This window comes from Astatotilapia calliptera, chromosome 5 (assembly GCF_900246225.1).
Source record: "Astatotilapia calliptera chromosome 5, fAstCal1.2, whole genome shotgun sequence".
In the NCBI taxonomy this organism is placed as follows: Eukaryota; Metazoa; Chordata; class Actinopteri; order Cichliformes; family Cichlidae; genus Astatotilapia; species Astatotilapia calliptera.
The window spans coordinates 17,832,511-17,847,557 of record NC_039306.1 but is presented as its reverse complement, the minus strand read 5'-3'; the positions used below and the strand labels follow the sequence as shown (position 1 = coordinate 17,847,557).

Sequence of the window (15,047 nt, the reverse complement as noted above, 5' to 3'; positions counted from 1 at the left end):
AGAAACTGCCATTCTAAGAAGTTCTTTGTAACGCTTGCATGTGTTTACAGACCCCAGCATGACACACATACAGCCTGCGTTTGCCTTGCCACAACTCTTTTTATATCCAATCATGTCACTGACCTGCTACCAATTAACCTAATTAGTTCCTAAATGTTCCTCCAACTGTTTCTTTTCAGTGCCACTTACCTTTAAAGCCTTTTGCTTCCCCCATGAGACATGTTGCTGCCATAAAATTGAAAATGAGCTCATGTTTTCCATAAACATTTAATACATTGTGACTAAAATATGGGTTTATGAGATCTGCAAATCTGCAAATCAATGCATTCTGTTTTTATTTACATTTTACAAAACAACCCATTTTTTTGTAATTTGGTCTTCTATTTTTGTCTGTTAGGCTCATTTTGATAATGTCTACCACAGTCTTAATGCATATCTATCTATATATATCTATCTATATATATATATCTATATATATATATATAGATATATATATATATATATATCGATCTATATATATATCTATATCTATATATCTATATCTATATCTATCTATCTATCTATCTATCTATATATATATATATATATATATATATATATATATATATATATATATATATATATATATATATATATATGTATATATATATATATATATATATATATATATATATATATATATATATATATATATATATATATATATATATTTAGAGAGAGAGAGAGAGATCGATATTAACAACAAATGTTGTTTACACAGTTTGATGTTGGAGTTCAATGTAAAATTTCATTTACATTGAATTGTTGCTTTAACACAAGCTAATAGACTTTTGGGGAATTGCTCTGTACATATTTCCTCATAATGTTGATCTCTGCTGCAGTGCACTTTAATGCCGTGTAGTCCGTCACTGCTGATGGATTGAACACACTTTTTGGTTTTCTCTAGAATAACAAAGCAGCAGTGGGTGTGTGTCTCTGGGCAACACTATTAAACTCTGCTCAACTATATGTTTATTTTTTAAGACATTAGTGGATGCTATGTAATAAATACATGAAAACTTAGGAATAACCTGTCAGAGATGATTTGTTTTTGGCAGCCTTGGGATGTATGGCATCCTTTAGCCTAAAAGAACTAGTCACACTATCTGCCCCCTGAGAGTGCTCATTATGCTGAAGGAAACAGAGGCTTGAATGGATGTAACAGAGAGAAAGCTTTCAGTATAACAGTCTTTGCCTGAGGGTGCATACAGTGGCTTGCAAAAGTATTCGGCCCCCTTGAACTTTTCCACATTTTGTCGCATTACAGCCACAAACATGAATCAATTTTATTGGAATTCCACGTGAAAGACCAATACAAAGTGGTGTACATGTGAGAAGTGGAACGAAAATCATGCATGATTCCAAACATTTTTACAAATAAATAACTGAAAAGTGGGGTGCCGCTGAGCTCCTGTGCCATCGCGGGCAGCTATCGCTCCTGTCGCTGGCGGAGCTCCGCTACCACCCGGGCATCACTTTCCAGCCTCGCCGGAGATACATCCATCGCGGGTCCCTCAGGATTTTCAATAACTCCAATGGAACTAAATTATTCTGGTCTGCTGCTCGCCACCCTCGCAGGAACCCTGATCGGGCTGTCAACCATCGATCTCTAGCCCACCTGCCCAGGGCACCCACCGCGATTAGCAAAAAAGAAAATACTCCACTCAACTTCGGTCTTCTAAACATTCGTTCATTGACAAGTAAAGGGACCTCTCATCCAAGACCTCCTATCTGACTGTAAGTTTGACTATTTCTGCTTAACTGAAACCTGGCAACAACCTGATGACTTTTCTCAGCTAAATGAATCTACTCCTCTGGGGTTTGTTTACTTTTCTAAACCCCGCTGCTCAGGTCGTGGGGGTGGTCTCGCGATCTTTTTTCACCAGCACTTGAAAGTCCTGCCAGTTAATGTTGATACCTTTAGTTCTCTAGAGGTCCTTGCATGTGAGCTGACTGGACCCATTCCCACCATCATAGCTACTGTATAGCCCCAAACCTAACCCTGTCTTCCTCAGTGACTTTGCTAATCTACTAACCCATCTTTCATCTCTCTCCCCAAATGTGATCTTGGTGGGAGATTTCAACATTCACATGGACAACAATGACCTTGCGCTCACCAGAGACTTTTCCTCCTGTCTCGAAGGCTCTGAATCCCACTCACTCTAAAGGACACACCCTGGACTTGGTCTGCTGTTCTGGTCTTACTCCCTCAAATCTTTCTGCTACTGAAATCCCCATAACTGACCACTTCCTCCTTTCATTTAACCGCACTCTCTGCTGCTCTTCTACCAAGCCAACCCGTCTCATCTCGTTCCGCAACATCAAGAACATTGATATGGACATTCTCACTACCAGTTTGGACAATGTTCAGATTCCAGACTTCTATTCTACTCCTGATGATTTGTTGTTAATTTATAATAATTGTCTACGCACTGTCCTTGATCCTCTGGCTCCTGTAAAAGCCCACTCTGTTTCCTTCGCTCGCTCTGTTCCCTGGTTTACCCCTGACCTCCGAGCTCTGAAGGCCAAAGCTCGGCAGCTAGAGCGTAAATATAAGAAATCTGGTTTAACTGTTGATTCAGAAATCTATAAATACCACGTACTTCAGTATAAAGACTCCATCAGCAAGGCAAAACAAAGCTTCTACTCTGGTATTATCGGTTCTTATGAGGGTAATGCAAGGACTCTGTTTTCAGTTCTCAACAAACTAATTCAACCCCCCAACACTTTACCACCACACTTCTATTCCTCTGAAACCTGTAACTCCTTGATGGTGTTCTGGACTACGAAAATCAATAACATCCACCAGCAACTCAGATCAAATGTTGTGTCTGCGCCCTCTCCAGAACCCTTTCTCCTTTTTGAGCCGTTTTCCACTTTTCATCTTCCTGATTTATCCGATATTTCCGAGTTCATATGTAAATCAAAGCCTGCCACATGTCATCTTGACCCCATGCCCACAGGGCTTGTGAAATCCTGCCTCTCTTCTTTACTCCCACTCATCTCTGCTATCATTCACTTTTCTCTCACCACCGGTATCGTTCCCTCCTTATTCAAGACTGCTCTAGTCACTCCTATACTGAAAAAACCTTCTTTAGATCCTAACAACTTTAACAACCTCCGTCCGATTTCCAATTTACCCCTCATTTCTAAGATACTCGAAAAAGTGGTTGCAGCTCAACTTCAGTTACACCTGGTTAATAATAACATCTACGAGAGATTTCAATCTGGTTTTCGCTCATGTCACAGTACAGAAACTGCTTTACTTAAAGTCACTAACGATCTTCTAATCGGAGCTGACTCTGGTCTTCTCACCATTCTCTTCCTTTTAGATCTGAGTTCAGCCTTCGACATCATCTCTCACTTTGTACTTCTAAGCAGACTTTCTTCTCTTGGCATCTCTGACACACCCCTCGCCTGGTTTCAATCATATCTCCTCGACCGTTCCCATTTTATTCAACTAAGATCATTCCGCTCTCGTCTATTCCTTGTCACCTCTGGTGTACCTCAAGGCTCAGTTTTAGGCCCTCTTCTCTTCATAATATACATCCTCCCTCTAGGTACCATTTTCCACAAATTTGATCTTCAGTTTCACTGTTTTGCTGATGACACCCAGTTATATCTCTCTTGCAAACCTGATTCCTCCCTCCCACCTTCCTCCCTGTCAGAATGTCTATCCGAGTCAAAATCCTGGTTTACCTCTAATTTTCTAAAGCTCAGTGAGGATAAAACTGAGAGCCTCCTTATTGGCACCAAATCCAACCTTATGAAGGCAAACCATTTCTCACTCACCATCGATAACTCCACAGTTTTCCCTTCTCCTCAGGTTAAGAGCCTTGGTGTCATCCTAGACAGTTCACTTTCCTATAAATCTCACATCAATAAGCTCACCCGTTCTGCCTACTTCCATCTACGTAACATTAACAGATTGCTTCCTTCTCTTTCCACCCAGTCTACGTCCATTTTTGTCCATAGTCTTGTTACCTGTATTGACTACTGCAATTCTCTTCTGCATGGTCTCCCCCAAAAATCCCTCCATAAGCTCCAACTGGTTCAGAACTCTGCTGCTCGCATTATCACCAGAACCCCCTCCTACCAGCACATCACCCCTGTTCTTCAGGAACTTCACTGGCTCCCTGTGAAATTCCGGATAATTTTCAAACTTCTTCTGCTCACCTTCAAGGCCATTCATAACCTGGCTCCTCCTTACCTTTCTGACCTGTTAACCACTACCTGTTCTGCCCGTTCACTTCGATCTTCTTCTTCTATCCAGCTTGCTGTACCTTCCTTCCGCCTCACCACCATGGGAAGCAGAGCTTTCAGCTGCTCTGCTCCCAGGCTGTGGAGTGGAACTCTCTGCCCCCAGAAATAAGAAACATTGGTTCTCTCCCCCAGTTTAAATCCCAACTCAAAACTCATCTGTTCAAATCTGCATATTCACTGTGAATCCACTGTTTGTTAATTTTATCTTGTGCTTTTGTTTTATTGTTCTTATTCTGCCATTGTTTTACTAAGTGACCTTGGGTGACTTGAAAGATGCTCATAAATAAAATTTATTATTATTATTATTATTATTATTATTATTATTATTATTATTATTATTATTATTATTATTTAGCCCCCCTGAATACTTTGTAGAACCACCTTTTGCTGCAATTACAGCTGCCAGTCTTTTAGGGTATGTCTCTGCCAGCTTTGCACATCTAGAGACTGAAATTCTTGCCCATTCTTCTTTGCAAAACAGCTCCAGCTCAGTCAGATTAGATGGACAGCGTTTGTGAACAGCAGTTTTCAGATCTTGCCAAAGATTCTCGATTGGATTTAGACACCAGACAGGTCAGGGATAAAGTTATTGAGAAATTTAAAGCAGGCTTAGGCTACAAAAAGATTTCCCAAGCCTTGAACATCCCACGGAGCACTGTTCAAGGGATCATTCAGAAATGAAAGAAGTATGGACGGCCTTGTCTTGCTAGGTTTACAGTTGTTCCATACTTCTTGAATAATTACACACACCCCACTTTTCAGTTATTTATTTGTAAAAAATGTTTGGAATCATGTATGATTTTCGTTCCACTTCTCACGTGTACACCACTTTGTATTGGTCTTTCACGTGGAATTCGAATAAAATTGATTCATGTTTGTGGCTGTAATGTGACAAAATGTGGAAAAGTTCAAGGGGGCCGAATACTTTTGCAAGCCACTGTAAGTCTGTGCTGGCAAAGCATTGTTTCTACCTTTATACCTTCTATCTTATTGTATACTATTCTGGGTTTGCTGGAAACTGGGTCGTGTGTAAAGGGTAACTTCCTCCTACTGACCTACAGTGGTTTACTTTGACTTGCAAGTGAAACTGCCTTTTTTCCACTAGGTAAGGCAAAAACCTTACCTCTTTTCAACGTGGTTTTAAGCTACTCTAAGCTGTGTAACATGCATGATTGTTGCATTATTTGAGAACCAAGTAGTTTTAGCTTCAGATAATGCAAACCATTGAACTGTATGTTCCAGCTAAGCATTTGCACTGTGCAATATTTAAAGCTATGTTATAGATATATTTACTAGCCTGCAAAACTAATTTTCAGCCATAGCAAGCAGCAAAGATGTAGTACAGATGTAGTTATAACATAGTTTACCCATTGAATTACACTGTGGAGGATTTAGCTGCTAAATAATTAGACATTTCCTTTAAGTAGTGGCAAAAAGCCCAAGTGAATACAGGATATATCGAGTTGCACGAACACATAACTAGATGCAGGCTAAGGTCGCTGCTTGTGTGCTGGATATGTAAAAAGTCGCCTGTTTGCATTTACTTTTGCTACTGAAGTGTGACAGTGTCAGTGGTCAATTTTTACTGAGAATAAATCGCAGTAATACAGCTTTGTGGACATCTGATACAACAACATTTTGTCATCACACACACATTGAATGTACAGGTCATCTTTGTTCCTATCCAGTAAAAGTTCATTCCCAGAAATTCACTTACAGCTCAGTTGAGGATATTTATGTGCATGTCCTGCATTTTGCTATGTGACAGCAGCATTATTCTTTTTAATGGAATTAAACAAAGAGGCTCCATCAGCTGTCTTTCAGTAGAGCTCTATAATTGTCCATTAGTGTGTTGCCCTGGTATTGCATATCTCTGTGTATTGTTTGCTTCATGCACCAGATACTGAACACATACTGAACCCTCATTTGCTCCTAAACCCATTCAGCAGCAGAGGCACCAGCTATGTTTGACTCTCAATACTCTGTTTGGAGGCACTGTGGTGTAACTTGTTGAGTCAATGCTGTGGGAGGTGATGACATTTTTCATTCATAAGTATGATGCGTGGCATGGGGTGGTCATTTTTCACGATGCAGTAAAGGCTTCAGTGGTGAATTCATGGGTGTCACCAGTGCAGTGTGTTTAATCAGCTGCCTGTGCTGAGACACACACACACACACACACACACACACACACACACACACACACTAAAACGATCACTTTCTAGTAGGGCTAATAAAGATATATTGCTGCAGTTATAAGGTCACCAATTTTGTTGGTGTGGTTATTGATTGTCAGAAGTTAAGGCATCATATCCTCAAAGTGTTTCTCTCACAGATGGTCTAATCCTAATGAACCACACTAACGAGCCAGATGCCTGCGTGCCGCATTACACGAGGTCCCTGTGAGGTTATGTGGAAAAAAACCCTGCAAATATTTTTAATTGACAGCACAGAGAGGAACCATGTGTGTGTGTGCAATCTGATGTCATGATAAATTGTGGTACATGAGCTGGCATAATATTTGCCGAGGATGGCTGTTTGAATGAATAATTGAAGGAGGTTCAATTAGGAGTGAGATTAGAGAGGGAGTCGCTTTACCCGGGATCCAAATGTGTTTGGAGAACTCACTTCTCCATCTTTTTAGACGCATCTCGTCTCCTGGAGTTTCCTGAAAAGACATCTCACAAAGTATTTCATAATAAATTTGGTGAAGACTCATAAAGAAAAGCTATCAGATGCGACTTCCAAAACATGTCTGCTGTTTTTGATTCATGTTCTTGGTTATTGCTTTTTTTTTTTAAGAGTCAGTGTACGGTTTGATGATGGATGTGCAGTAAACACTCTGCGATCCATTTGTGATGCCTGTGTATAATAAAAACATCCTGCTTGTGTTTTGGCTGACGGTCTGTGTGCCTCTATTGCTCTTCTCATTCTCTGTGCCTGTCTGTCTTTTCCTGCCTGCTCTCCATCTGTCTCCCTGTTTGTGTTTACTTGCAATCTATTTCTACGTCACTCTTGAGCGATTGGCGGCCGAGATATTAGTACGTAAACATCGAACAACACACTTATTGGAAGCATTTATCATTCAAACTGCAAAATGTTTTACAGCTTGGATCAAAACTTAACGTCACCACCATGTGTGATGAGACCAACTGCAGTTTCAGCACGGCCTTCTTATCTACTGTATCTTTTGTAATATGTTCACAAAGGCTCATTAAAATATGCTTCATCATACAAATATGAGAAAGTTTGGCCATTAGAAGTGCACAAACAAAGGCCTCCATTTTCTGTCTCCCATTTGTGCCACAGCAGCTATATTGTCCAGTAGAGGGCAGCATAGACAACTGAGAGGTTTGGTGTGTGCAATAGCAAACTAAAACACTTCTCTTCTTTTGCAGGGGCAAAGTGTTTCGAGGAAAGAAGGTCCTTGGGGAATATGACATCAAAGTGGAGCAGGTATCATGCTGGATTTAATAAATATGTGATGCTACAGAAAAGAGATGCCAGTCATCAAAGTGAACTGATATTCTATTGAGTATCATTAATAATAACAACAGAAGATGCTTTTCGCAGCTGTAATGATCTGAGAGGAATTTAAGTTTTCTCTTTAGTTTAGCTTAAATCTCTTGGAAAACTAGAAATATTACTGTAAACATCAGTAGTATTTTAAGACACTAGGTCATATTATGCTGATAAACATTTTAGAATGCTAACAGGCTAAACACAAGATTGTGTGAACCTGGTAAATGTTACCTGCTTCACACCATAGTGATAGCATCGTCAAACAACATATGAGGTTGATGGTGTCAAAATTTACCCCCAGGATTCTCATAGTGTCACCTCATAGCAAACTAAACCTTAATATTAACACATACAGCTGCTGTCAAGACATGACGTCTCTTTAATGTTGAAATCTAATGTTGCTGATGGCCTTGTAAACGAAGCTGTTTGATTTGGCCACATTTTCTTACGTAACCTTCACGTACAGTAATACTTTTTTGAGGTGTTTTGGTGCGGAAAAATGGAAAAATAATCAACTTTTTTGTATACGTCTGGCTTTACATTGATTTACTTTGTTTTTTAAACATCATAAAATTTTATTGTCCTCATCTGTCTTCTCCTTTGTCCAGTAAAGTGAGTGTCCACGCATGAACAGTTGGCTAGACTTGTAAAACAAAAAAAATACAGTAAAATTATACAGGACCTGTGTATTAGGCTGTACAGTTATTTTTGCTCACGTTGTTTCAGATGTAGGATTTGACTGTCGCAGTGGTTTCATATTGGTTCAGCCAACTAACCAGAAAATCCTTTTGCAGTGCTCGGTTACTGCATTTGAGATGACTATTCTCTGGGGTTTCACACCAAACAGTTTCACACCTAATAGATGTTGACAGTTAAATTACAACCTCAAGCCTCACCACAGATGTGAAATAGACACCAGTGGAGACAGAAGTCGGCAGCTATGAGTCACAGACAGATCTTCGCTGTTTTTTCGACCACACCAAAGAGCAGCCATGTACATTGTTTTGCTGCACAAGCACACGGTTTATTTACGCTGCATAACACAGCGTGACTGCGTAAGTAAATAACAGCAGGAAAAGTCTGTGAGGTTGAAAAGTGTCGTTTAATTGTTTGTTTTGATTGCCCCGTGACTCATTCATTCAAATGATTAATAATGAATAATGTGCATGCTGTGAAAGTAGCTTTATGAGAGAGAGAAATAGCACATTGGACAGAATTTCCTGCACAAAAACCTTCAACAATGAAACAATGTCATTTATTAAAAGCACAAATAACCAATCATAAGCATCAGATTGTATCAACATTGCATAACTGATTAAATTATCTTCTTTTCTCCTTCGCCACGTAGGCTGAGTTCTCAGAGATCAACCTCGTCTCACATTCAAACGGGACCTGTAATGTGGACATGCAGGTCATCAGGGGCGGGACCAAAGTTGTCAGGTCAGCATCACACGTACACAGACATTGTCACACACATAGAGTAATTGTTAAAACATCATTATCCTAATGAGTAAAATTGAACAGGAATAATCCCAAACTGGAAAGAGAAACAACACAAATTCACAAACAGTGTAAATGACGACAGTGCATACGAAAAAACCCCAACTTGACTTCTACCCACTCTGTAACTTACCAGCAAGACACCTGTCAGCAGCGCTTTAGCTTTCGGTGTCATTCATCTTTTCCTGATGTTGCTGAAAGTGAAACAAAACATAAAGAGAGACAGTAGAAGGCCATTGTGCGGTATGGTGTTCATCAGAAACAACACAAATTCATAAACAGTGTAAATGACATTTGTGAGATCTTTGTGAGATAATTTCACTTTGGTTCTCTCAGAAAATAGTAAACGCACATGAAGTGCACCAGTAAGCAACAAGAGCTTTTGATGGCAAACACAATGCAGCTGTAACCATTAACTAACTTTTCCTACAGTAATGCCATGAAGCCAAACCTACACCATCTTCACAAAATCACCAAACTTTGTAGTTTTACTGCTGTTGCAAGGGCACACAAAGGAGCACAAGGCACAACGCTCCACGTGACACAAATGATTCTCCTCTTAAATTACAGCCACTTAACACAATTAAGTCCTTGGAAAATTACCACCACTTTGAATCCTTGTGAAAGGGCAAGAGCAAACTTACAGTTTTAGCCCTGATTTACCACATTTATGCATCAGTTAGCGTCGTTTCTGTAAGACAGAAAAGCTTCAGAGTGCATTTGGAAAGAATGAACATTGTTTACTGAAAGCTCTGATCAGTGGAAAAAGAGCAGAGGCGTTTGACCACAACCATCACCCGCAGGGTGGTACAGTAGATTTGCCTATACTGTAGACATGCTCACACACCACAAACCACACTGACAGAGACACCAGTATCCTGGCTGAAGACTGGGACTTATTAAGCAAGACGGTAGCTCCTACTGGTGTAAAACAAGCAAAAAACCAACAGGAAATGAAGGGTGTAGCATTAGTTTTATGATGGGCTGGCCTGCACATGCTCACACAATGACCAGGGCCAAATGCTGAAGATCATGTGGAGTAAGACAGACTTTAAATTACTGCGGGCAGAATGATTCACACTCGTCTGTCCCAGCTGTGTCATGTCTACGGAAGTCTTATTCTTTGTGTGGAGGCGATGAACGAGTTTCCAACATAAACCTCAGTGTGTCTTGCTGTCTGCCCGTGTGATGCACAGTTTTTCGACCTGAATGCACCTACAATTGATTCTGTAATTACAGCGTGTTCATTGATTTCAAGTCAAAGCGGGGAGTTCCTAACTGCTCAGATACTGCGTTGCTAAGTAACCTCGATCCCCGAAGATCTTTTATGTCTAGACTTTACCACTGCACAATCTACATCTATACTGTCTTTACTGAACAATTTCTGGTTTGTTTTTTGTTTTGTTTTGTTTTTAATTGTTATGTATGAAAAATGAAGCAATAACAAAAAGTTTTGTTTTCTCATTATTTACGTTGAAACACGTTGCACATTTTGCATTTGGGTGGTATTTTAGCAGTACTCACAGAGCATTTGGCAAGCTCTTCAGTGCATGTATGCATAGCTAGCCTCCACATACTCAGACACACAAACCAAAATTTGGATTTAATTGCTTAGTTTTTAATGTATGTTAATGCACGTTGGCCATAGTCAGTATTCATAGCATCAGTATGTGAAACTCCCCGAAAAACAGCTAACGTGGCAAAGTCTATAACAGCAATTTCAGTAAATGCAACACTGTTGCATTTACTCATTGATTGTTTGTGATCTGAACCATTTTGGGTCTGCTTATCCAGGAAAAACTGAATCTCTTTTGCTAATTGTTGTGGTGCGTACATGGAGAGCATCCATATGCTTAGCCACACACATAGGATTTCAGGCTAAACAGGAAAAGGCTCCGCTAAAGGAATCATGCTATTTGATGAGAAGTCTTCAAGAGGCCATTAAAAATGTTTTAGTTTTGTGTTTTGTCTTATGTCTGTGAAGGTTCTTCCAGAAGTGTTTTGTCTTACTTTTGTCTGCTTTATTGAAGAAATTACTATTTATTTCTAAATAATCATCTTTTTGAGTTAAAATAATTTATATTTAGAGTCACAAATAAATGTGCTCAAAGGCTAAAAAGTGCTATATTTAAAAGGCCCTCTTTTATAAATCTCAGTCATTGTTCTCAGTCGTTTAAGCCTCATTTCCACTCCCATATTTAGCCACAAATAAATGGGCACACGCCTTAATTTCGTCATTTACAAAATTGCTCTTCTATTTAATTATTGGACAAACTGCCAAGACAATATCCTGGAAGAAGTTTCTAAAGCACAGAAAATGAACTTTGGGTTGGTGTGGTTCACTTATGGAATCTCAAACAAAAGAAACTAAGGATAACCTGAAAGGGCTTGGGTCAATGATCCTGGCAGTGACAAAACAATCTATAAATAAAGATATACGAACAGTACTAATATTAGGGATAGTGGTAAAAGTGACTGACTCAATACAAAGCAGTACACTACAAGGATGTATGTGAGTTGGAATTTATGCATAAATTACTAGCGGGTGGGTTTGTAGACAGAAAAAATAAAAAGATAATAAGAAATGTAAGCTCTGTCTCATCTCCACTTTACCTGAGTGGGATTGGCTTGCTCCAAAAACCCAGTGCATGCATGGCCAGAGTATGCCTAACGTCTGCAGATTCGTTTTCAAATTGTGCATGTTGCATCTATGTGAATACATCGTTTATACATGTGACAACCATCGCTTTTGTTTCATTTCATACTGAAAGGTTGTTTGGATGGCTGTGGCTTTCTTGGCAACATCGAATGAGGGTAGTACTGATGAGCCTTACTGCCAGTAATGAAGAGGCTACAGTCACATTAATTGCTCTGTCCTCTCCACCAGAGTCTTTTAGTTTGTTGGAGTGTCTGATTAGTATTCTCAGTGCATGAAGAGCTGGTGGTGGTCACACTGCGGCAGAGTTTTCACTCTCTGTCTGTCTTCTTTCACTCCTCTCTACATCTCTTTCTTCACTGTATTCTTTCTCACACCTCTCTCTCTGCTTTTCCTCACATTCCCTCGCTGTCATACGTGCATGCAGGGACAAAAGAAAAAATAACAGGAGTCATGTCCTGTCAGCGTCAGCCGTTCAGTGAGTTGAACTGCACTGAATATTGTTTCTGACCTTAACCCTCTGGTCATAAATTGCTTCTCTGAGCTTCAGTGCTGTGGGTGTTTTTGTATGGAGACCTACACAGTTTCAAATGTAGAATATTACAGAAAATCAACAAAAAAGACTTTAAATCAATAAAAGCCCCACTGGGAATATATTACTCTCTGCAATTTAGCATTTATTTCTTTTCACTTGTGCATAACAATCCCTCATTACCTCTCAGTAGTTAGATTTTACTGCACTGCAGTCCTCATCAATGTTAACTGTGCACAGCCACCTCTCTGACAGTAGTATTTTCACCACCTTCATTTTCACCTGCCATGATGGGATTTCCCAGCAGGACAGAATGTGTGCAAGGCTCAAACAGCTTCTTGCCCACCCCAGTTTTATCTCCGGCTTGGGGTAGTAAAATAACTTGAGGTTTCAATGTTATACCAAGAAAAAGCAAGGTGAGACATACAAGTAGTAAAACGCACTGTTTTCTAGCAGCTAATTTAAGTAGCAAAGTATTTGGGTTGTCCAAAATTTTATGAAGGGGAGGAATATAAGAGAAATATGTCATAATTTAGAGTTACTACATTGTTGATTGGTTACTTTTGAATATGTTTTTATTGGCAAATATATTGTTTAATGTTTCAAACGTAATGTTTCCCTTTATCAATGCTGGGACTTTTTTTTCTGACAGCAAAACAAAGATGTCAGGTTTATTGCAGTGTAGCTTTTAAATGGAGACCTTTTTTCCCTATTCTGTTTCTGCAGTAGAAAGCAGTTTGCATTTTTTCCACACAGAAATCAATCAGACAATCAATAAAGAATCAGAACTCTAAGCAGAACTAACAATTGCACAGGTATCGATACAATTGTGTCCGTGTTAATCTCTGTTTAGCAGTGGCAAAGAAGTAAAAGCAGATTTTTTTTTGTTGATTGATTAAATGCTCAAAACAAGACTCGAATTATTATTAAACGACTAATTATAGTGTTTAAACTAATTCTAAGATCCTTTCTGAGAGAAACTTTTATATACAGTAATTTAATGGGTATGTGTTTAGTTAACTATCTTCTGCCCCCTTTTATAATCTGCTCATGCTTTAGGTAATGTATTCAAACATGAAAGGTCATTTCGACCACAAGTTTTCATCCAAACTGACTGTTTGAAACATCCAAGTAGAGACTCCACACAAAGCAAAACAAACCTTTCTCACTCTCCGTGTGGACACAGAAGATAACTGTGATGTTTTGAGTTGCTGGTAATGCTTATCAGTGGGCTGTGTCATTTTACTGTACACATAATGTGATACATTTAATTTCAATTAAGTACATGAGACTTATTTTATCTTCATGTATTATTCAAAGAAAGATTCTCTCATAAGAGTGCTTCAAAGATGAGAATCTACTCTTTGAGGAGAGATCTAAGTTTGTATTTGTATTTTTGCGCTTCATTTTTTGTTCATGGATAAACCTAAGCTTATTTGTTTTGTAGCTGTGCGAGTTTACTTACTTTTTCATAATCTTTGTCATTTTCCATCCAAAAGTGCACCTTATGCCCTCCAGTTTTATTTTAATAAAAACAGCAACACCCTCATGTCGCTTTTCTGTGGCTTTGATCACACAAGAACTCGTGAATATAAGCACAGAACGCCAAGAAACCAAACGTATCCATTTATTCTTTATTCACCTGCCTTCATTTTTGCATTCCAGGTCATTCAGGCCTGACTTTGTGTTGGTGCGCCAGCATGCCTTCAGCATGGCCCAAAACGAGGATTTTAGGAACTTAATCATTGGTCTTCAGTATGCTGGCATTCCCTCAGTCAACTCTCTGGACTCCATCTACAACCTCTGTGACAAACCTTGGGCTGTAAGCAATTTCAACAACACAAATTTACAGCTGTAATTATCTAAAGAGTATTTTAATCACTCTACATCATAATTGTACGATTTTTTTTAAGTTGTCAGTTAGGAGACTCATGTAGAATAAACACCTAACAGAGTGCAAACATTATAACATTATTACTATATGATTAATCTGCATATATTTCTTACGTATGCACCATATTGCTGCTTCTCTCTTTTTTTCTTATCTTCTAGTTTTCCCAGCTGATCAACAATCAGAAGAGGTTGGGTTCAGATAAGTTCCCGCTCATTGATCAGACCTTCTACCCCAACTACAGAGACATGGTAATGCTATTTTCTGCTTACTGCACACTGTAAACTGTGTTGTGTTTCAATTTGAAGAACACTCACACCTCACTGCGATCTGGAGCTGGCATGTGGCAATGTGATGTGCAGATTATTATATAATATATTGTATTTACTAATTTACAGTAATTGCCTGTTTCAGCGAGCGACAGTCTCTGAAAGGACAAAACAGTGTAGCGCATCAATTAAGTTTCGGGATGCCTGTCAAGTTTTTTTCAGTTTTGACGTATTTTTAGCAGAAACACTACAACACCATTGCACAAATCCTTGCTGTATATATGCATCTGAGCTTATGAGAACATAATAACAATATGAGAAAGGTAAGTATTTTTGTTTTTTAAACAAAGATGGGCTAAAAACTGTTGTACAGTA

At 39.0% G+C, this 15,047-nt stretch overlaps 1 protein-coding gene across 1 annotated transcript in view; it reads left to right on the top strand.

Annotated features, from left to right (window-relative positions):
* The window catches only part of syn2b (synapsin IIb), a 99,933-nt gene that overhangs the window by 60,799 nt on the left and 24,087 nt on the right, over nucleotides 1–15,047 (top strand). The window contains exons 2-5 of the mRNA XM_026167705.1: nucleotides 7,701–7,758; nucleotides 9,173–9,264; nucleotides 14,178–14,334; nucleotides 14,565–14,654. Coding sequence (XP_026023490.1) covers nucleotides 7,701–7,758; nucleotides 9,173–9,264; nucleotides 14,178–14,334; nucleotides 14,565–14,654 — 397 coding nt within the window. The remainder of the gene's footprint in view (nucleotides 1–7,700; nucleotides 7,759–9,172; nucleotides 9,265–14,177; nucleotides 14,335–14,564; nucleotides 14,655–15,047) is intronic.